General features: G+C 38.2%; 1 protein-coding gene across 1 annotated transcript in view; it reads right to left on the reverse strand.

Moving 5' to 3' along the window:
- LOC108742842 (lachesin-like) overlaps window positions 1–22240 on the reverse strand; it is a gene marked incomplete at its 3' end in the record, with an annotated part of 122184 nt that overhangs the window by 40547 nt on the left and 59397 nt on the right. Inside the window, exons 2-3 of the mRNA XM_018478180.1 lie at window positions 8485–8612; window positions 316–523 (exon numbers count right to left, since the gene is read on the reverse strand). Of these exons, the coding sequence (XP_018333682.1) occupies window positions 316–523; window positions 8485–8612 (336 nt within the window). The remainder of the gene's footprint in view (window positions 1–315; window positions 524–8484; window positions 8613–22240) is intronic.

Genomic DNA, 22240 nt, shown 5'->3' on the forward strand with positions numbered 1-22240 from the left:
TGTGCCTCTTTGTCGCTCGTTCCGCGCTCTCGCTTGCACTTCAAGCCTTAAATGGAACGCCTCAGAGCGAGGTAACGCCGCATGAGTCATGTTTTTTCGTGCGTGCAGCCGGCTCCATCGAATTATAAGACGTTGTCACGTCAAAAAATCTGACTTGACCCCCCCCCCTAGGGAAGAAGCTGAGTACGCCCATGCATGTAGATCCATCGATATATATCATTTAATGAAAGTATTCAACCAGTCTTCGGCCTGATGATTTTTTGATGATGATGATATATGAAAAGATAAAATGACGAATAAATAGGTTTTACGTACCATATACATCAATGCATCCTTTTTGAACTTTGAGGACATTTGTATTTATTTCACACATGTAACAGCCCCTATCGTCTTCTTTAACGTGTCGAATTCGGAGTTCCCATGTTTTCAGACCATCGTAAATGACACTAATACGAGAACTGTGAGTTACTGTCCTCGTTTGGAGGCTAAGAATTGTGTGATCCTTTTCTCGAACCCACGCTACCTGTGAACATATATGTCTTGTTAAATAAATCACCCTTTTTATTGAGCTATTATACTGTGCCAAAGTTCAGAACAAACGAATCAAAAAGAATCTACGAATAGGCGGACGTTTCTTTTATTTATAATATTTACGGGTAAATGTCTAGATGATGGCCTCCGAGGGGGGTGGGGTGGGTGGGATCGAAAGAGGAGGTCTCCCCCACCACTGTACATCGACGGTTTTACGCATAACTGAATGTAATCACACGAAAAAATAATGGTTGCACTCTTTATTCTCACTACAGACTACGAGAACTAGATTGGAAAACGCGAATTTGCATGTCCTTGTTAAAACAAATATATATAAACACTGTGTTAAAAATTAGCCGGTTGGAATCGAAACCAAACCAAGGAGTTAGCCTGAAACAAAAGAAAAACAATTTAAAATTGGTTGTTTTTACAAAATTACAAACAAATTATTGCAAATGACTTGGCTGCACAATAGGATTAATAGTTTATTTCAACTTGTAAATAGCTCATTGGTTAGAGCGTAGAACTGCCCCGCCGAAGTGTGCGAGTTCGAATCCCGCAGGGGTCATATNCATTAGTTTTACCTTTGAATATTGTTTAAGAATGACTATATAAATATTTACATGCCTAGAAATGTATAAAAATTGGCATATTTATTAACTTTGAACCCCCATAACTTTTTATGGGGGTGAGACCGCCACGAATTTTTTATGGTACAGTGGTGGAGGAAACTTTCTCTTTCGACCCCCCCCACCATGACCTTTACCTATTTACGTGGATGCAGTTCGAAAAAATATTTACGGTAAAGTTTTAAACAGCCATATATTATTTCTAATTTTCAGTAATAATGTCGACATTTCCAAAGACATGAAAATGAATTTTAAAAATATGTCACCTAAAAGTGACTAGCGATAATTAATTCTAGGTTTGATAGTTTTTCTGCGTAACTCACACAATGCAATAGATAAAATTTAATCAATATATGTGAACACACGTCTACTAACGTAAATATAACAAATTCAAAATCTGTATTTATGTAGGGCAATGATTACAGGATCTCTGTGATCATGAATTAATGTTGCCTTTCTCTGGTTGTTTTCATAATTTGTAGTTTCAGGAATGCCGGGAGAGAGGGGAGACGGTATATTTGTCTTTGTATATTATTTCCTAAAAATAATACTAGACATAGTCGATAAACATTGAGGTTAGAAACACAAGCTGTCAACGTCCCAAAAGAGCATAACTTCAAAGAATACTTTTCAGTTACTTGTTACAAACTGTTCTTGGAAAATCCGCATGAAATAAGTACGAAAAGAAAACTTTAATTCAAATTGTTTGACTTGTGTTCTCTTTAGTTTTCCCACGAAAGTAGTACGCTTTATGGCTAGGCGATTTATAAAACAGCGCTAATTTGTAAAGGGGATAGCTAAATGTTTCGGTGCATTATAATGAGTAAACTAATTATTCAGAAATTGTGTTACAAGCTCAAACGAATAGATTAAGGATATTTTAATGATTGTATAGATTAAGTAGTCACTGTATTATCATTTTTAGTTATCAACAAGGGCGGCGTCAAGGGAGGGCAACTGTTTCCCTCTTATAGGGAAAATATTTACTATTCCAGAGCGATATGATCTGAAACTCACAACTATGCGTGTGCAATATGCATTCTGTGTACCTATGACGAATACAAACATAATTTTATGTAATTTGCGCTGTTAAGGTAGTGTGTTGGTGAGTCGATCACTTTAGCCTGTAGCACGATGACCCTCGTAGACCACGTGATACTTTTTTGTGTTTAGGATAAACTTCCCTGTTTTTTTTTAATATTAAATTATTATAACTCTAAATGTGTTTTTCTTTGAGTAAAGCATAAAGTCCCCAAATTTGTGGTTCCAAATATTCATCAGCTTCTTATGAACGATTACGTTTTAAACATTTATGCTTTTGACACACAATACGAGGTTTGTTCAAAAAGTATCGCGAATTTTGAATTTTTGCGGATTACATAAATTGGATTTTGGATATTTTTGTGTCGCTATGTTGGTATTCATGTCTCTCACTTATACCGACAAGTTCGGCCATATTGAATGTTCAGTTAATTTTTTTCAGCTGCTTTGCTTGCACGTGTTTTGGTTCGTCTTCGATTTTTGCCTATTGTTAACAATGGATCAAACAGTCTGTATTAAATTTTGTACGAAAAACAAAATTAAGTGTGCGGACTCACTCCAAATGATGATTCCGACATATGGTGAAGCTACCTTGGACCGTAGTAACGTTTATCGGTGGTACAAAATGTTTTCAGAGGGCCGAGAAGATTTTTATGATGAAAAGCGTGCCGGACGCCCGAGCACTTCAACAACAGACTAAAACATTGATGAATTACCGTTAGAGAAGTTGCTGAAGACCTAAACAAATCGATGAGCTCCTGCCATTCGATTTTTACCAATGATTTGGACATGAGACGTGTCGTCGCAAAATTCGTATGAAAATTGCTCAATTTCGACTAAAAACAGTGTCGCATTAACATCGCTAAGGAGCTGTTGGGCTCTGCCCATGACGACCCAAATTGTTCCAGAGGGTTATAACTGGTGAATAATCATGGGTTTATGGTTATGACGTGGAAAGCAAAGCTCAATCATCCCAATGGAAGCTGCTGCACGAGTCAAGACTGAAAAAAGCGCGCCAAGTTAGGTCGAATGTGAAGGTTTTTCTTACAGTTTTCTTCGATTGCAGAGGCGTTGTGCATCATGAGTTTTTTCCAAAGGTAGAATGGTCAATAAGGAATGTTACCTGCAAGTTATGCGCAATTTGCGCGAAACAATCCGCCAGAAACGCCCGAATTTGTGAAAGAACAAACATTGGCTTTTACACCATGATATACATCGTTGCTTGTGCGCAAATATGTGACCAGAAAGAATACACTAATGATGTCGCAGCTACCGTTTTCCCAGATCTGACCCTTGTGACTTTTTGTTGTTCCCGAAACTGAAGAGTCCCATGAAAGGACGACGTTAGGCTACGATTAAGAAGATAAAGAAGGCATGGAAGGAGGAGCTGAACGAGATCACAAAAAATTATTTTTTGAAGTGCTTGAAGCATTGCAAAAACGTTGGCACAAGTGTATAATATTCAGTGAGGGATTGCTTTGAAGGGAACCAAATAGAGATTCATGAATAAATAAATAAGTTTTGAAAAAAACATAAAATCCGCGATGCTCTTCGAACGGACCTCGTATATACACGCTCTATTTGTTATGTGAATTATTTCGTTAATGGGAAGTGAAAATGTCGGTGTGAATCTGTTTAAATGGAATCCATTCGATGGGGTTCAATTTACATTTCATGTACCCCCAAAATTTTTGTTTTCGGTAAGATGAATCCATTGCAGTTCGGAGTCGCCTCGTAAGGATCGATATACGCTACTGCTCTAGCGGAAAAGCTAATGTTTCAGTTTATAAATTTTTTCTTGCAGTGAACAATTACAACTAGAATTCATATTCTCTATTACCACCTTACACCCCCCTGCTCCATTGTTAGGCGACACTCTCTGTTCCTAATTGGGTAGAATTTGAGTAAATACAGCGGATATGTGAAATAGATATCAGGTACAAGATGAGCTAACTGTTAATGTTTTCGATGTTACTACTAACTAAATACCATAGTTTTATTAGTTATTAATAAGAAATTAACTAAATAATAAATAAGTAAATCCGTAACATACAAAACACGAAACTAAAATAGAGGTAACAATGCTGATATATTCTTTTTAAAATTGCGTAGGTATTCCTTATTCAGGACGGCTAAAGGTTCGATTTTCTAACTCCAAATGCAAAATAAAAAGAGCCGATCCGGTTCGTTAGCCGATTATAATAATATAAAGCCGTCCAATTTTTATAATTTCCTCGGAATAGCTGATATTACAGCGTTTGTGCTGTATATATATGTAGGTATTTAATTGCATCAATTTTAACATTTTTATTTTAATAACGCAATTTTTGATACTCAAGGTTAGCTTTATCAGATACTAAAATACAATGGTTATTTCATCTCCTGATTATGCGGTGATTGTAGTTATGAGCAAAGTAACAGCAAGACTGTCGCAGTCTTTTGATCTTGATCTTGTTTATACGGTCTTGGTTTTGATTTTGCTGAAACACCTCTAGTCTTGGTTTTGTTTTTTTTTCTGATATAGTTCCGGTCTTAGTTTTCGCCTTTCTGTTGTAGTCTCAGTCTTGGTCTTGATCTTTTGTCTGAAGTCTTGCTTTTACTCATTTAATCTTTAATGATTTTCGTTAGCACAGTTTTTTCTATTTATCGACAAAATAATTGTCTTAAATACTGACATTGTCTGTCATACATGCGAGCTTGTCATGTCTTTTACAGAAAATAGCGTCGATTGTTGTGAGACTTATAAAAACTCGAGAACTTCCCTTCCTTCAACCTATAAATTGACCTTTTAGTGAACCAAATAGAATAAGTTACTTGAAAGTAGTAAAAAATATCAAAAAAAGATTACTTTGTCTCTAAACTTCAACTGTGTGTTATCCAGACGTAGGAACAAAGAACAGTTTTTTTTTCGAACAATGGTAAAGTTTCTTTTTTTTATATTTAATGTTATAATCTAGTAAAGCAAACGGAAAATTTCAAATGCTAAAAATGTTTTGTTCCAATAAAAGATTATATCTATTAAAGTTACTTCAAATAGTTTAACCCATAAATCCACAGGAAGTAGTAATTTTTCGTTTAGTCTTACGTATTTGGTTTTGGTCTTGCACATTAGGTCTTGATTTTAGCCTTGGTCTTGTTCTTTCGGACTTGGTCTTACTAATATAAAGTCTTGCTGTTGGTTTTGGTAATGCATTTTCGCAAGGCCAACAAGACCAAAACTGCAAGATCCAAACCAAGTTTGTTCATCACTAGTGATTGTAATTTAATTCGCTTAAAACTTAACTACTTAATGCTTTTTCCAAGTTAAATATTTTGTTCCACGAAAAGAATATATTCCCTAGACAAAAATTTTCAGTCTTTCTCCAGTCTCTCAGAGTCTTTCAGCGTCTCTGAGAGCGTCTCTCACAGTCGCTCAGTTATTGCCTAGATGTTTTTATGGATTTCTCACAGTCTCTGTATATGAGACTCGAACGATAAAATTGTTAATTCAGAGATTCGAGTCTCTCGTTTAGAGACGCTAAACAGTTTTTTGACAGTTTCTCCACAGTCTCTCTCAGCGACACCTGAGAGACTCAATGAGAGATGGGGACTCGAGTCTCGCTTTCAGAGACTCTGAGAGACTGAATATTTTTATCTCGGATACAGTTGCTTTTTTAAATAGTTTAACCCATAAATCCATCGGAAGTAACAATTTTTCGTTTAGTCTTGCGTATTTGATTTTGTTTTTGCATATTCGGTCTTGGTTTTAGTCTTGGTCTTGTTCGTTAGGTCTTGGTGGTGCTAATCACTAGATGATTGTAATTTAGTTCGCGTAAAACTTAATTACTTAATGCTTTTTACATTTTCAAAGTTTCTTTTTACATTTAAATATCTCTTTTCTGCACGATTTATTGCAACATGAATTATATTTGGTTGACCTATTTGGTGATTAAATTCATAATTTGAATACTTGTAGCATATTAGGTTAAATTGGAATATTTTTTAGCGTTATCCGCATGCATTATTATATATTAGAGATTTAAAGGAAGTTATAGCCCTCTTTTCTTCGTTATCACGAAAACGTTGATACCTCAAATTTATGTAGGTACGTTATCGTCGAACTGTTTACCCAATCTCTTTGCAAAAGTTATCGACTATGATAAACTTCTGTACGGTCCGAATTATGCGGTACAGCCTCTGGCCAAATAAATACTTGTTAGATTATTGTTTACGACAATTATTATTATAAATGCCAAGGGAGGGTAATAAAAAAGATATTGTGTTCGTTGTATTATTTATTGTATTAAGCCCTTCCTTACTATTTGATCTCATTAGCAGACATGGTGATGAGCAAAATTGGTCTTGGGTCTTGCAGCCTAGGTATTGGTCTTGTGAAAATGCAAAATGAAGACTGTCAATATACTACCAAGACTAAAACCAAGACCGAACGAATAAGATCAAGACTAAAACCAAGACCGAATATATAAGACAAAGGAAAATGAAGCAGCACTTTTGGGCACGATGGTACAAGGAGTACGTTAATCAATTAAAGGTGCGTAGCAAATGGCGTACCTCCAAGGCGACATCCATAAAACCGGGAGTTCTCGTTATTTTGAAGGATGACAATCTTCCTCCAGCAAGGTGGCTGATATGTAGGGTTATTTCTACAAATCCAGGAGATGACGGTGTAGTACGCGTCGCGACAATAAAAACCCAGAGTGGAGTGTATAAAAGAACTATAAAAAATCTGTGTCCGCTTCGAATTTATGAAGATGTTATTCGCGAGTGAAGTGTTCTAATCGAACATTATATGTATCATTAACTTTACGTACGTATCACATTCTTTTTTTCTTGTTTTGAATTTAAGCAGTTCAAGGCGAGCGGCATGTTTGTATCCAATTTAGTTAGGGTAGTTTTTAATTTGTTATTTTCAATGTATTGTTAGCAGATGTCAATTCTTGCACGTCAAATTTACTTTTCTTGGAATTTTACAACAGTAAGTATTATGGTTATTACCCTAAATGTTTGTGCCGACCAGAGCAGGTAACGCGGCACATGACCGTTTGTTCACCCCAAGACGATGCTTTCCCTTATACCCTCGTCTCACCAGCCCAACAGTTGTAAATTGTTATGAATACCCAACGTATCCAAGACTGGGTACCGAGCGGCATGGCCTAGAGGTCTAGAGCATTGCTTAGCATTCGGGAGGACGCCGGTTCGATTTCGGGTCCGTCTGCCTTGGTCTAAGTTTTTCTGTGGTTTCCTTGGATCACTTAGGCAAATGCTGAGGCAGTAATATTCCACAGATAATCTTTCATTCTCTTCTGTCTTCATTTCGTCCGTCTCATCTTTCTCACCCGAACCACCACCCACCCATTCCCACGATTCCTGAAAGCAGGCTGAAGAGGGCCTTCCGCCCTACCTTCCGGCATAGTCCGGAGGGACTGCCCGCCCACCAGCATTACTGGCTGGTGGGAATGAAACACCCAAAAGTTTTTTTTTTTAAAGACTGGGTGTCTTTTGATGATTTCCCCTCTTCCACGAAAACAAAAAACAATGTCTATTTATGCATTGGAGGAAGGGTCATTAGTGGAAGAGTAACTTCTCGACTATGTACAATATTTTCTTCAAAAGTTCGCATCAATGACAGATAATTTCATTATTTAAGACAATTTTTTGCCATTTATAACTAAAAGAACTATTTGAAAAAATATATAGACAAACTATTTTTTTTATAGTTTTTACTCCTTTCAAGTACCTTACATTAATTTGTTAAATAAAAGATCAATTTACGGATTGGAGGAAGGGAAGTTCTTGAGTTTTCATAACTCTCACAACAATCAACACTATTTTCTTTAGAAGTCATCACAAGCTCGCATCATCATCATATGGTCGTCAGTCCAAAGACTAGTTGAACACGCACCTCCACTCTTTCCTATCCTGAGCTAATCTTCGCGTTTCCCTAAAACTAGAACATCCCACACCTTTAACTATTTGCGAACAGTAATCTAATCTAGATCTACTTCTACTCCTTTTGACTAATGTTGCTGCCTCTAACATGTCTCTGACTAGACCTTCATGCCTGAGAAGGTGTCCTACCAACCTACTTCGACTATTTTTTATTGACTTCCATAGAGTCCTCTGTTCTCCTATTCTTTCTAATACCTCTTCATTTCTACAAGCCCGCTTGTATGACAGAAATATTCAGCATTTAAGACAATTATTTTGTCGATAAAAAGCAAGTCACAACTTTTCTATACAGTAATTTACCTTGAATTAAAAAACAGTAATAAAAGCCAATTACCTTGTAATTTCCTATGTTGCTGACCGAACAGGACAATACCGCCTCTTTTCCCATGTGAACTGTAATGTTCTTTATTGATCCTACAAATTCCGGTTGGGCGAGCGATGTTCTTGACCAAAGTCTATAATCTGAAACAATACATGAAAGACATATTAAAACATCTTACTAAACCAAAAAATATTGAGAGGTTAAGAATTTAGTTTTTGTTTCTTATAATTATAAACTAGTATGCAAGGGAAGAAAAAGTAGGGAAAGAGCGAATATAAAGATAGGAGACGAAAAAGTAGAAGAAGTGGCCGATTTTAGATATCTAGGAAGTCAGATAAGTCAGGACGGAAGAAGTAGTAGGTATATAAAGCAGAGGATAGCGCGGGGTTGAGTAGCCTTCAATAAAAAGAAGTCACTTCTGTGCTCGCGAACGGTTAATTTAGAAATTCGAAAAAGATTGTTAAAGGTGTATATTTGGAGCGCGGCGTTGTACGGGTGCGAAACATGAACAGTGGAAGCGGCGAAAGGAAAAGGTTAGAAGCATTCGAAATGTGGTGTTATAGGCGAATGATGAGGATAACGTGGGTAGAAAAGGTTAGAAATGAAGAGGTATTAGAAGGAATAGGAGAACAGAGGACTCTATGGAAGTCAATAAGAAATAGGCGAGATAGGATGGTAGGACACCTTTTCAGGCATGAAGGTCTAGTCAAAGACTTATTAGAGGCAGAAACAGGAGTTAGGAGGGGTAGAGGTACATCTAGATTAGATTACTGTTCGCAGATAGTTAAGGATGTGGGATGTTCTAGTTCTAGTGGAGGTACGTGTCTAACCAGTCTTAGGACTGACGACCTTATGATGATGATGATAATTTTAAATATTTTTTATACCTAGTCATCAAACCATATTTCTAATGTTACCTTAGGTATTTAATTCTAAAGGGCGCCCTTTATTTTAATATGTCGTCATACGTGGGAATCTGCTGCTAGTTATGGTGGCTCCATAATTAGCAGTAAACGTATGACGACATAGCCCATTGGCAGTTTCGAATTGGTTTATTCAATTTTAACTTCTTTATTTAGTATAATAGTGTCATTCTGACAACGATTTAACACTATATATTCCAGACACGTTTAAAAGCTGTCCAGGGTTTACTAACTGGAGGTAAGGGATCAAAACCACTGGATCAACCGAAACTAACATTGAAACATGCTTTAATTAATAATGGATTAATAAGAAATACGCTCTATAGAAGCTTATAAAAAAAATCGCTTTAAAGAGCATTTACGTACATCAACTAATTGTAAAAAGAACAATTATGCAGAAACGTGGAAGCAACTGGTTATGAATAGGTAATCACAATATCGATGATCGATGAATATGTTTTATTAAAATAAAAAAGAAAATTCTTCATAAACAGGGCTTACAATGCTGTTGAAGTAATTGTTAAATTTTCTCATTATCTTAAATAATCTGTGAAAAAGCAACAGTCTTCCCATTAAAATTATATCTTTTCAATTAATTTGTGTAATCCGAAAAAGTAAAAGTTAAAAAACTGGTAAAGGCTTTCACTGCGAACTGATGCAATTGGGTCTAAAGACCGTAATGTGTTGGAGTTGCTTCCTAAAGTTTCGCTAGCACGAGTGGCGGGCTTCTTCAAAAGTCCTTCCATCTCTGATGCAGGACGCAGACTGGCAATTTCTCCTGTGCAAGTTGTATTTTTATGGTGGTGGGTAGGAGACGGGGTTGCTCCGGATGAGTCAATCGTGGCATGACGGGTCGATATCGTTCGAGTGTTCCTGAGAATTGGATTGCAGATCTAGTTGAGTCTGAGGGTGTCTTCCTTCTTGTTGAAGCCCTCCGGATGTCCTTGGATTGGATGGCCTTCCTGACCATCCTGCTATGATAGCCATTTTGTGGTCGCCGTTGTTAAGTGTGTTCTAGTTAGCAGCTCGCTTTGTGTTCCTTGAGTCTCGTTCCCATCGATCTTTTAATGATTCGTATGTAGGCCTCTTCGTAGGAGCAGGGTATGCAGTAGACTCCTGAAGCTCTCTTTTGTCCTTAGCTGATCTGATAGTCTGCTGAATCTTCTTCGTCGGTTTGGAGGTGGTTCCAATGTCGTGTCTCTTGAGGACTCTGTCAATTCTGTCCGTGACCTTTGGAACATAGAACATTGAATATGCTCGAGAGATTGTGCGTCGTTCGTTGATCTATGTTGTCTTCAATCCATTCATTGATCTCTCAATTTCCATCTTTTTACAACCATTCGCCTCGAAGGCGGTCTTTAAGTTTTCAAGTTCCTCCTGAAGGTTTTCCGGTTCGTTCAGTCAGGGCCTTGATGATGTCATACTTCTGATTGGGGTGGTGGTTGAATAAGGCCTGCAAATACCTGTCCGTGTGTGTAGGTTTCCTGTATACCTACTGTGTGATCCAATTTATTGCCTCGTTTGCTCACTAGTACGTGCAAAAATGTTAACTGTTGGTCGTTGTCAGACTCCATGGTGAACTGGATGCTGAGCTGTTGTCTGTTCATGTGTTGGAGAAGTTGTTCAGCTTTTCCATTCCGTGTCTGAAAGTTACGGCGTCATCTACGTATTGTAACAAGTTGTTGGTTTGTACTCCACGGTCTCTTCTCAATGTATTCCATGAAGAGATTGGCTACGGCTGGACTTAGAGGGCTTCCCATTGCTACCTCATCTACCTGATCGTGGAAGTCCCCCTCCACACGAGGCAAACCATAAAGAGCCTGCAGATGTCGGCAGATGTTGCCACTATTGCTAGCGAAACGTTAGGAAGCAACACCAACACACCATGGTTTTAAATCCGAACCAGAATAGCATCAGTTCAAAAATTTAACAAATTTTATTTTTTTTTAAATAGACGTATCTAAATAAAGAAAATGATTTAAAATGCTTCAGAAGCTTAACAGCAAATTGTACAATATTTGTGGTACAAAGCTTATAGAACTTGTCGGGGTAAAATTCACTTTTTTGACAGTTAAAATTTTGTTTTGCCAAAAATCAATTACTTTATTTCGTCCTTAAAATTTGGTGATCTTCAGGTTATCTAAAATTTGCTTAAAATATATTATATTTGGATATAAAACAGAAATTAAAAACATTTACATTTTATTAAAGGCACTAGTACATAATATAATTCACATAGTCAAATTTTTAGCAGTTAGCGTTAAATTTTTTCAGCAAGTTTCAGATATCCTGAAGATGACTAAATCTGACGAAAAAAATGTAACAATAAACTGAATTTCAACCAGACAAAATTAAATTTCTAACAAAAGCTCTACCAGTTTTTGTCGACTGTAATAACAAAAGAATATTTTATTCGGTGTAATAGTAGGTAAGCAGGTGAAGAAATGACAATTTTATGTAAATCTGAAGTTAACAAATTCTATCATAGAACGCAATCTTGACGAAATGAATAAATCTGCAACAGTTCTCGAACTGAAAGAAAATTTTTGATGTATTCCTGGCGTTTGCAAAGTTGGTGGCTGGGACGTAACTGTACTTTGGCGTGTGTGCATACGTGTATGCGTCTACTACATACGTATGTGTTGTGTATATGCACACGTCCTTATTCAGAACGCTAGAAGAAGTAAATTCAGCACAAGACTTGACATAACGAATTTGAATTTATATTAGATTTCTTTTCGTGAACAAATCCTGGAAGGATTTACACAAAGAATTTATTTCGCTTCATGTGACAATGGCGGTAAGTTGGTTTTTTTCCCTCTTGTGCCGAATGGGCTTATTTCGATAACGACGTCTACCAAAAATATACTGGGCGATAAAAAAGTTCATTGTGTTTCATACTTCCCACCTCGTGTGAAAACTGTGGTATTTTGGTTAAAGGAGGTACGAAACGAGGGAGGCCCTTTTCGGCTTTCTTTAAGAGCAGTTGTTAGGAAGAAATAGGTGACACAGACAATGAAAAGGCAATAAAAATCGTGTGTCTATAGATACAGAATAAGTTGGAATACTTCTTATGATAGCTTCATTCCTACCAACTTATTCTGATGCACAGATTGTGTCGCACCGGTCTACACTCTAGTGCAAGATGGTGGGTGAGGAGAATGACCATCCTCAGTCTCCTTTTGTAATAGTGGCTAGGGGCAAATAGATGAAACGGGCGATAAGAAAACGATAAATTCTATACACTGACACAGTGTAAGTAAAAAGATTTTCTATGATATGAGTCAAGCTATTGGATCCAATTGGACCATGGTGCTCCCTACCATCTAANTGTTATAATCTAGTAAAGCAAACGGAAAATTTCAAATGCTAAAAATGTTTTGTTCCAATAAAAGATTATATCTATTAAAGTTACTTCAAATAGTTTAACCCATAAATCCACAGGAAGTAGTAATTTTTCGTTTAGTCTTACGTATTTGGTTTTGGTCTTGCACATTAGGTCTTGATTTTAGCCTTGGTCTTGTTCTTTCGGACTTGGTCTTACTAATATAAAGTCTTGCTGTTGGTTTTGGTAATGCATTTTCGCAAGGCCAACAAGACCAAAACTGCAAGATCCAAACCAAGTTTGTTCATCACTAGTGATTGTAATTTAATTCGCTTAAAACTTAACTACTTAATGCTTTTTCCAAGTTAAATATTTTGTTCCACGAAAAGAATATATTCCCTAGACAAAAATTTTCAGTCTTTCTCCAGTCTCTCAGAGTCTTTCAGCGTCTCTGAGAGCGTCTCTCACAGTCGCTCAGTTATTGCCTAGATGTTTTTATGGATTTCTCACAGTCTCTGTATATGAGACTCGAACGATAAAATTGTTAATTCAGAGATTCGAGTCTCTCGTTTAGAGACGCTAAACAGTTTTTTGACAGTTTCTCCACAGTCTCTCTCAGCGACACCTGAGAGACTCAATGAGAGATGGGGACTCGAGTCTCGCTTTCAGAGACTCTGAGAGACTGAATATTTTTATCTCGGATACAGTTGCTTTTTTAAATAGTTTAACCCATAAATCCATCGGAAGTAACAATTTTTCGTTTAGTCTTGCGTATTTGATTTTGTTTTTGCATATTCGGTCTTGGTTTTAGTCTTGGTCTTGTTCGTTAGGTCTTGGTGGTGCTAATCACTAGATGATTGTAATTTAGTTCGCGTAAAACTTAATTACTTAATGCTTTTTACATTTTCAAAGTTTCTTTTTACATTTAAATATCTCTTTTCTGCACGATTTATTGCAACATGAATTATATTTGGTTGACCTATTTGGTGATTAAATTCATAATTTGAATACTTGTAGCATATTAGGTTAAATTGGAATATTTTTTAGCGTTATCCGCATGCATTATTATATATTAGAGATTTAAAGGAAGTTATAGCCCTCTTTTCTTCGTTATCACGAAAACGTTGATACCTCAAATTTATGTAGGTACGTTATCGTCGAACTGTTTACCCAATCTCTTTGCAAAAGTTATCGACTATGATAAACTTCTGTACGGTCCGAATTATGCGGTACAGCCTCTGGCCAAATAAATACTTGTTAGATTATTGTTTACGACAATTATTATTATAAATGCCAAGGGAGGGTAATAAAAAAGATATTGTGTTCGTTGTATTATTTATTGTATTAAGCCCTTCCTTACTATTTGATCTCATTAGCAGACATGGTGATGAGCAAAATTGGTCTTGGGTCTTGCAGCCTAGGTATTGGTCTTGTGAAAATGCAAAATGAAGACTGTCAATATACTACCAAGACTAAAACCAAGACCGAACGAATAAGATCAAGACTAAAACCAAGACCGAATATATAAGACAAAGGAAAATGAAGCAGCACTTTTGGGCACGATGGTACAAGGAGTACGTTAATCAATTAAAGGTGCGTAGCAAATGGCGTACCTCCAAGGCGACATCCATAAAACCGGGAGTTCTCGTTATTTTGAAGGATGACAATCTTCCTCCAGCAAGGTGGCTGATATGTAGGGTTATTTCTACAAATCCAGGAGATGACGGTGTAGTACGCGTCGCGACAATAAAAACCCAGAGTGGAGTGTATAAAAGAACTATAAAAAATCTGTGTCCGCTTCGAATTTATGAAGATGTTATTCGCGAGTGAAGTGTTCTAATCGAACATTATATGTATCATTAACTTTACGTACGTATCACATTCTTTTTTTCTTGTTTTGAATTTAAGCAGTTCAAGGCGAGCGGCATGTTTGTATCCAATTTAGTTAGGGTAGTTTTTAATTTGTTATTTTCAATGTATTGTTAGCAGATGTCAATTCTTGCACGTCAAATTTACTTTTCTTGGAATTTTACAACAGTAAGTATTATGGTTATTACCCTAAATGTTTGTGCCGACCAGAGCAGGTAACGCGGCACATGACCGTTTGTTCACCCCAAGACGATGCTTTCCCTTATACCCTCGTCTCACCAGCCCAACAGTTGTAAATTGTTATGAATACCCAACGTATCCAAGACTGGGTACCGAGCGGCATGGCCTAGAGGTCTAGAGCATTGCTTAGCATTCGGGAGGACGCCGGTTCGATTTCGGGTCCGTCTGCCTTGGTCTAAGTTTTTCTGTGGTTTCCTTGGATCACTTAGGCAAATGCTGAGGCAGTAATATTCCACAGATAATCTTTCATTCTCTTCTGTCTTCATTTCGTCCGTCTCATCTTTCTCANATGACCATCCTCAGTCTCCTTTTGTAATAGTGGCTAGGGGCAAATAGATGAAACGGGCGATAAGAAAACGATAAATTCTATACACTGACACAGTGTAAGTAAAACGATTTTCTATGATATGAGTCAAGCTATTGGATCCAATTGGACCATGGTGCTCCCTACCATCTAATTTTAGTGTAGAACTCTGGTGCAAGGTGGTGGATATGGAAGAAGACCTTTGTCAGCCTACTTTAGAAATAGTGGTTAAGGAAAAGTAACAGAATACATTGGAACACTTCCTATGACATAAGTGAAACTGTTGAGTCCAATTGGACCATGTTTCATTCCTACCAACTTATTTTGGTGCAGAGATTGTGTCGCACCGGTCTACACTCTAGTGCAAGATGGTGGGTGAGGAGAATGACCATCCTCAGTCTCCTTTTGTAATAGTGGCTAGGGGCAAATAGATGAAACGGGCGATAAGAAAACGATAAATTCTATACACTGACACAGTGTAAGTAAAACGATTTTCTATGATATGAGTCAAGCTATTGGATCCAATTGGACCATGGTGCTCCCTACCATCTAATTTTAGTGTAGAACTCTGGTGCAAGGTGGTGGATATGGAAGAAGACCTTTGTCAGCCTACTTTAGAAATAGTGGTTAAGGAAAAGTAACAGAATACATTGGAACACTTCCTATGACATAAGTGAAACTGTTGAGTCCAATTGGACCATGTTTCATTCCTACCAACTTATTTTGGTGCAGAGATTGTGTCGCACCGGTCTACACTCTAGTGCAAGATGGTGGGTGAGGAGAATGACCATCCTCAGTCTCCTTTTGTAATAGTGGCTAGGGGCAAATAGATGAAACGGGCGATAAGAAAACGATAAATTCTATACACTGACACAGTGTAAGTAAAACGATTTTCTATGATATGAGTCAAGCTATTGGATCCAATTGGACCATGGTGCTCCCTACCATCTAATTTTAGTGTAGAACTCTGGTGCAAGGTGGTGGATATGGAAGAAGACCTTTGTCAGCCTACTTTAGAAATAGTGGTTAAGGAAAAGTAACAGAATACATTGGAACACTTCCTATGACATAAGTGAAACTGTTGAGTCCAATTGGACCATGTTTCATTCCTACCAACTTATTTTGGTGCAGAGATTGTGTCGCACCGGTCTACACTCTAGTGCAAGATGGTGGGTGAGGAGAATGACCATCCTCAGTCTCCTTTTGTAATAGTGGCTAGGGGCAAATAGATGAAACGGGCGATAAGAAAACGATAAATTCTATACACTGACACAGTGTAAGTAAAACGATTTTCTATGATATGAGTCAAGCTATTGGATCCAATTGGACCATGGTGCTCCCTACCATCTAATTTTAGTGTAGAACTCTGGTGCAAGGTGGTGGATATGGAAGAAGACCTTTGTCAGCCTACTTTAGAAATAGTGGTTAAGGAAAAGTAACAGAATACATTGGAACACTTCCTATGACATAAGTGAAACTGTTGAGTCCAATTGGACCATGTTTCATTCCTACCAACTTATTTTGGTGCAGAGATTGTGTCGCACCGGTCTACACTCTAGTGCAAGATGGTGGGTGAGGAGAATGACCATCCTCAGTCTCCTTTTGTAATAGTGGCTAGGGGCAAATAGATGAAACGGGCGATAAGAAAACGATAAATTCTATACACTGACACAGTGTAAGTAAAACGATTTTCTATGATATGAGTCAAGCTATTGGATCCAATTGGACCATGGTGCTCCCTACCATCTAATTTTAGTGTAGAACTCTGGTGCAAGGTGGTGGATATGGAAGAAGACCTTTGTCAGCCTACTTTAGAAATAGTGGTTAAGGAAAAGTAACAGAATACATTGGAACACTTCCTATGACATAAGTGAAACTGTTGAGTCCAATTGGACCATGTTTCATTCCTACCAACTTATTTTGGTGCAGAGATTGTGTCGCACCGGTCTACACTCTAGTGCAAGATGGTGGGTGAGGAGAATGACCATCCTCAGTCTCCTTTTGTAATAGTGGCTAGGGGCAAATAGATGAAACGGGCGATAAGAAAACGATAAATTCTATACACTGACACAGTGTAAGTAAAACGATTTTCTATGATATGAGTCAAGCTATTGGATCCAATTGGACCATGGTGCTCCCTACCATCTAATTTTAGTGTAGAACTCTGGTGCAAGGTGGTGGATATGGAAGAAGACCTTTGTCAGCCTACTTTAGAAATAGTGGTTAAGGAAAAGTAACAGAATACATTGGAACACTTCCTATGACATAAGTGAAACTGTTGAGTCCAATTGGACCATGTTTCATTCCTACCAACTTATTTTGGTGCAGAGATTGTGTCGCACCGGTCTACACTCTAGTGCAAGATGGTGGGTGAGGAGAATGACCATCCTCAGTCTCCTTTTGTAATAGTGGCTAGGGGCAAATAGATGAAACGGGCGATAAGAAAACGATAAATTCTATACACTGACACAGTGTAAGTAAAACGATTTTCTATGATATGAGTCAAGCTATTGGATCCAATTGGACCATGGTGCTCCCTACCATCTAATTTTAGTGTAGAACTCTGGTGCAAGGTGGTGGATATGGAAGAAGACCTTTGTCAGCCTACTTTAGAAATAGTGGTTAAGGAAAAGTAACAGAATACATTGGAACACTTCCTATGACATAAGTGAAACTGTTGAGTCCAATTGGACCATGTTTCATTCCTACCAACTTATTTTGGTGCAGAGATTGTGTCGCACCGGTCTACACTCTAGTGCAAGATGGTGGGTGAGGAGAATGACCATCCTCAGTCTCCTTTTGTAATAGTGGCTAGGGGCAAATAGATGAAACGGGCGATAAGAAAACGATAAATTCTATACACTGACACAGTGTAAGTAAAACGATTTTCTATGATATGAGTCAAGCTATTGGATCCAATTGGACCATGGTGCTCCCTACCATCTAATTTTAGTGTAGAACTCTGGTGCAAGGTGGTGGATATGGAAGAAGACCTTTGTCAGCCTACTTTAGAAATAGTGGTTAAGGAAAAGTAACAGAATACATTGGAACACTTCCTATGACATAAGTGAAACTGTTGAGTCCAATTGGACCATGTTTCATTCCTACCAACTTATTTTGGTGCAGAGATTGTGTCGCACCGGTCTACACTCTAGTGCAAGATGGTGGGTGAGGAGAATGACCATCCTCAGTCTCCTTTTGTAATAGTGGCTAGGGGCAAATAGATGAAACGGGCGATAAGAAAACGATAAATTCTATACACTGACACAGTGTAAGTAAAACGATTTTCTATGATATGAGTCAAGCTATTGGATCCAATTGGACCATGGTGCTCCCTACCATCTAATTTTAGTGTAGAACTCTGGTGCAAGGTGGTGGATATGGAAGAAGACCTTTGTCAGCCTACTTTAGAAATAGTGGTTAAGGAAAAGTAACAGAATACATTGGAACACTTCCTATGACATAAGTGAAACTGTTGAGTCCAATTGGACCATGTTTCATTCCTACCAACTTATTTTGGTGCAGAGATTGTGTCGCACCGGTCTACACTCTAGTGCAAGATGGTGGGTGAGGAGAATGACCATCCTCAGTCTCCTTTTGTAATAGTGGCTAGGGGCAAATAGATGAAACGGGCGATAAGAAAACGATAAATTCTATACACTGACACAGTGTAAGTAAAACGATTTTCTATGATATGAGTCAAGCTATTGGATCCAATTGGACCATGGTGCTCCCTACCATCTAATTTTAGTGTAGAACTCTGGTGCAAGGTGGTGGATATGGAAGAAGACCTTTGTCAGCCTACTTTAGAAATAGTGGTTAAGGAAAAGTAACAGAATACATTGGAACACTTCCTATGACATAAGTGAAACTGTTGAGTCCAATTGGACCATGTTTCATTCCTACCAACTTATTTTGGTGCAGAGATTGTGTCGCACCGGTCTACACTCTAGTGCAAGATGGTGGGTGAGGAGAATGACCATCCTCAGTCTCCTTTTGTAATAGTGGCTAGGGGCAAATAGATGAAACGGGCGATAAGAAAACGATAAATTCTATACACTGACACAGTGTAAGTAAAACGATTTTCTATGATATGAGTCAAGCTATTGGATCCAATTGGACCATGGTGCTCCCTACCATCTAATTTTAGTGTAGAACTCTGGTGCAAGGTGGTGGATATGGAAGAAGACCTTTGTCAGCCTACTTTAGAAATAGTGGTTAAGGAAAAGTAACAGAATACATTGGAACACTTCCTATGACATAAGTGAAACTGTTGAGTCCAATTGGACCATGTTTCATTCCTACCAACTTATTTTGGTGCAGAGATTGTGTCGCACCGGTCTACACTCTAGTGCAAGATGGTGGGTGAGGAGAATGACCATCCTCAGTCTCCTTTTGTAATAGTGGCTAGGGGCAAATAGATGAAACGGGCGATAAGAAAACGATAAATTCTATACACTGACACAGTGTAAGTAAAACGATTTTCTATGATATGAGTCAAGCTATTGGATCCAATTGGACCATGGTGCTCCCTACCATCTAATTTTAGTGTAGAACTCTGGTGCAAGGTGGTGGATATGGAAGAAGACCTTTGTCAGCCTACTTTAGAAATAGTGGTTAAGGAAAAGTAACAGAATACATTGGAACACTTCCTATGACATAAGTGAAACTGTTGAGTCCAATTGGACCATGTTTCATTCCTACCAACTTATTTTGGTGCAGAGATTGTGTCGCACCGGTCTACACTCTAGTGCAAGATGGTGGGTGAGGAGAATGACCATCCTCAGTCTCCTTTTGTAATAGTGGCTAGGGGCAAATAGATGAAACGGGCGATAAGAAAACGATAAATTCTATACACTGACACAGTGTAAGTAAAACGATTTTCTATGATATGAGTCAAGCTATTGGATCCAATTGGACCATGGTGCTCCCTACCATCTAATTTTAGTGTAGAACTCTGGTGCAAGGTGGTGGATATGGAAGAAGACCTTTGTCAGCCTACTTTAGAAATAGTGGTTAAGGAAAAGTAACAGAATACATTGGAACACTTCCTATGACATAAGTGAAACTGTTGAGTCCAATTGGACCATGTTTCATTCCTACCAACTTATTTTGGTGCAGAGATTGTGTCGCACCGGTCTACACTCTAGTGCAAGATGGTGGGTGAGGAGAATGACCATCCTCAGTCTCCTTTTGTAATAGTGGCTAGGGGCAAATAGATGAAACGGGCGATAAGAAAACGATAAATTCTATACACTGACACAGTGTAAGTAAAACGATTTTCTATGATATGAGTCAAGCTATTGGATCCAATTGGACCATGGTGCTCCCTACCATCTAATTTTAGTGTAGAACTCTGGTGCAAGGTGGTGGATATGGAAGAAGACCTTTGTCAGCCTACTTTAGAAATAGTGGTTAAGGAAAAGTAACAGAATACATTGGAACACTTCTTATGACATAAGTGAAACTGTTGAGTCCAATTGGACCATGTTTCATTCCTACCAACTTATTTTGGTGCAGAGATTGTGTCGCACCGGTCTATACTCTAGTGCAAGATGGTGGGTGAGGAGAATGACCATCCTCAGTCTCCTTTTGTAATAGTGGCTAGGGGCAAATAGATGAAACGGGCGATAAGAAAACGATAAATTCTATACACTGACACAGTGTAAGTAAAACGATTTTCTATGATATGAGTCAAGCTATTGGATCCAATTGGACCATGGTGCTCCCTACCATCTAATTTTAGTGTAGAACTCTGATGCAAGGTGGTGGATATGGAAGAAGACCTTTGTCAGCCTACTTTAGAAATAGTGGTTAAGGGAAAGTAACAGAATACATTGGAACACTTCTTATGACATAAGTGAAACTGTTGAGTCCAATTGGACCATGTTTTATTCCTACCAACTTATCCTGGTGTAGAGACTGTGTAGCAACGGTCTACACACTAGTGCATGAAAGTGTGCGTGGATAATGACCCTCTTCAGCCTCCTTTTGTAATAGTGGCTAGGGACAAATAGACGAAGCGGGCGATAAGAGAAAGATAAAGTCTATACCTAGACACAGAGTAAGTAGAAACATTTCCCATGCTATGAGTGAAGCTGTTGGAACCAATTGGACCGAGTTGCATCCCTACCATCTGATTCTAGTGTATAACCTGCAGTTTGGTGCAAAGTGGTGGATGTAGAAAAAGAAATAGTAGTTAGGGAAAAGTAAATAAAACTGACAACAAGAGAATGATAAAAGCAAAGTCTTTAGATACTTAATAAGTTGGAACACTTCGCATGATATGAGTGAGACTCCTACCGCCTGATTCTGGTTACCCTAATACTGTTTGTAACAATTTCAAGCTGTGGTGGAAGAGTGAAATACTATCTGTGAAATATTTCTGTCCCAATTGGTCTAAACAGCAGGAAATCATAAAAAGACAAGCGGTGACTTCCTTAATTCTAAGCCACAATCTAATCACTAAACCGCATTTGTAATCCATAAAAGAGAGGGGTCATACACGGTCTGGTCTGGTGATACCTGAACCTAAAGTAGCTTGATGAATCAATCAAACCTTTGTGTAGGAAGAAGGGTGTACTTGGATAACAAACTTAAAAGGACAAATTCGCTCGGAAGTGCTGGATTCATTCAATATGCGAAGATGGCTGGTTTTACATGATATAAATATAAAAACTTCCTGCACTTATCACCGACTTGACCGAGCGGCATGGCCTAGAGGTCTAGACCATTGCTTAGCATTCGGGAGGACGCCGGTTCGATTCCGGGTCCGTCTGCCTTGGTCCAAGTTTTTCTGTGGTTTCCTTGGATCACTTAGGCAAATGCTGAGGCAGTAACATTCCACAGATAATCTTTCACTCTCTTCTGTCTTCATTTCGTCCGTCTCATCTTTCTCACCCGAACCACCACCCACCCATTCCCACAATTCCTGAAAGCAGGCTGAAGAGGGCCTTCCGCCCTACCTTCCGGCGTAGTCCGGAGGGACTGCCCGCCCACCAGCATTACTGGCTGGTGGGAATGAAACACCCAAAAGTTTTTTTTTTTTTTTATCACCGACTTGAGAAACACATCAATTCACTAATGAGTAATAATACATGTTCTTGA

Source organism: Agrilus planipennis, unplaced genomic scaffold (genome assembly GCF_000699045.2).
Source record: "Agrilus planipennis isolate EAB-ADULT unplaced genomic scaffold, Apla_2.0 scaffold372, whole genome shotgun sequence".
Lineage (NCBI taxonomy): Eukaryota > Metazoa > Arthropoda > Insecta > Coleoptera > Buprestidae > Agrilus > Agrilus planipennis.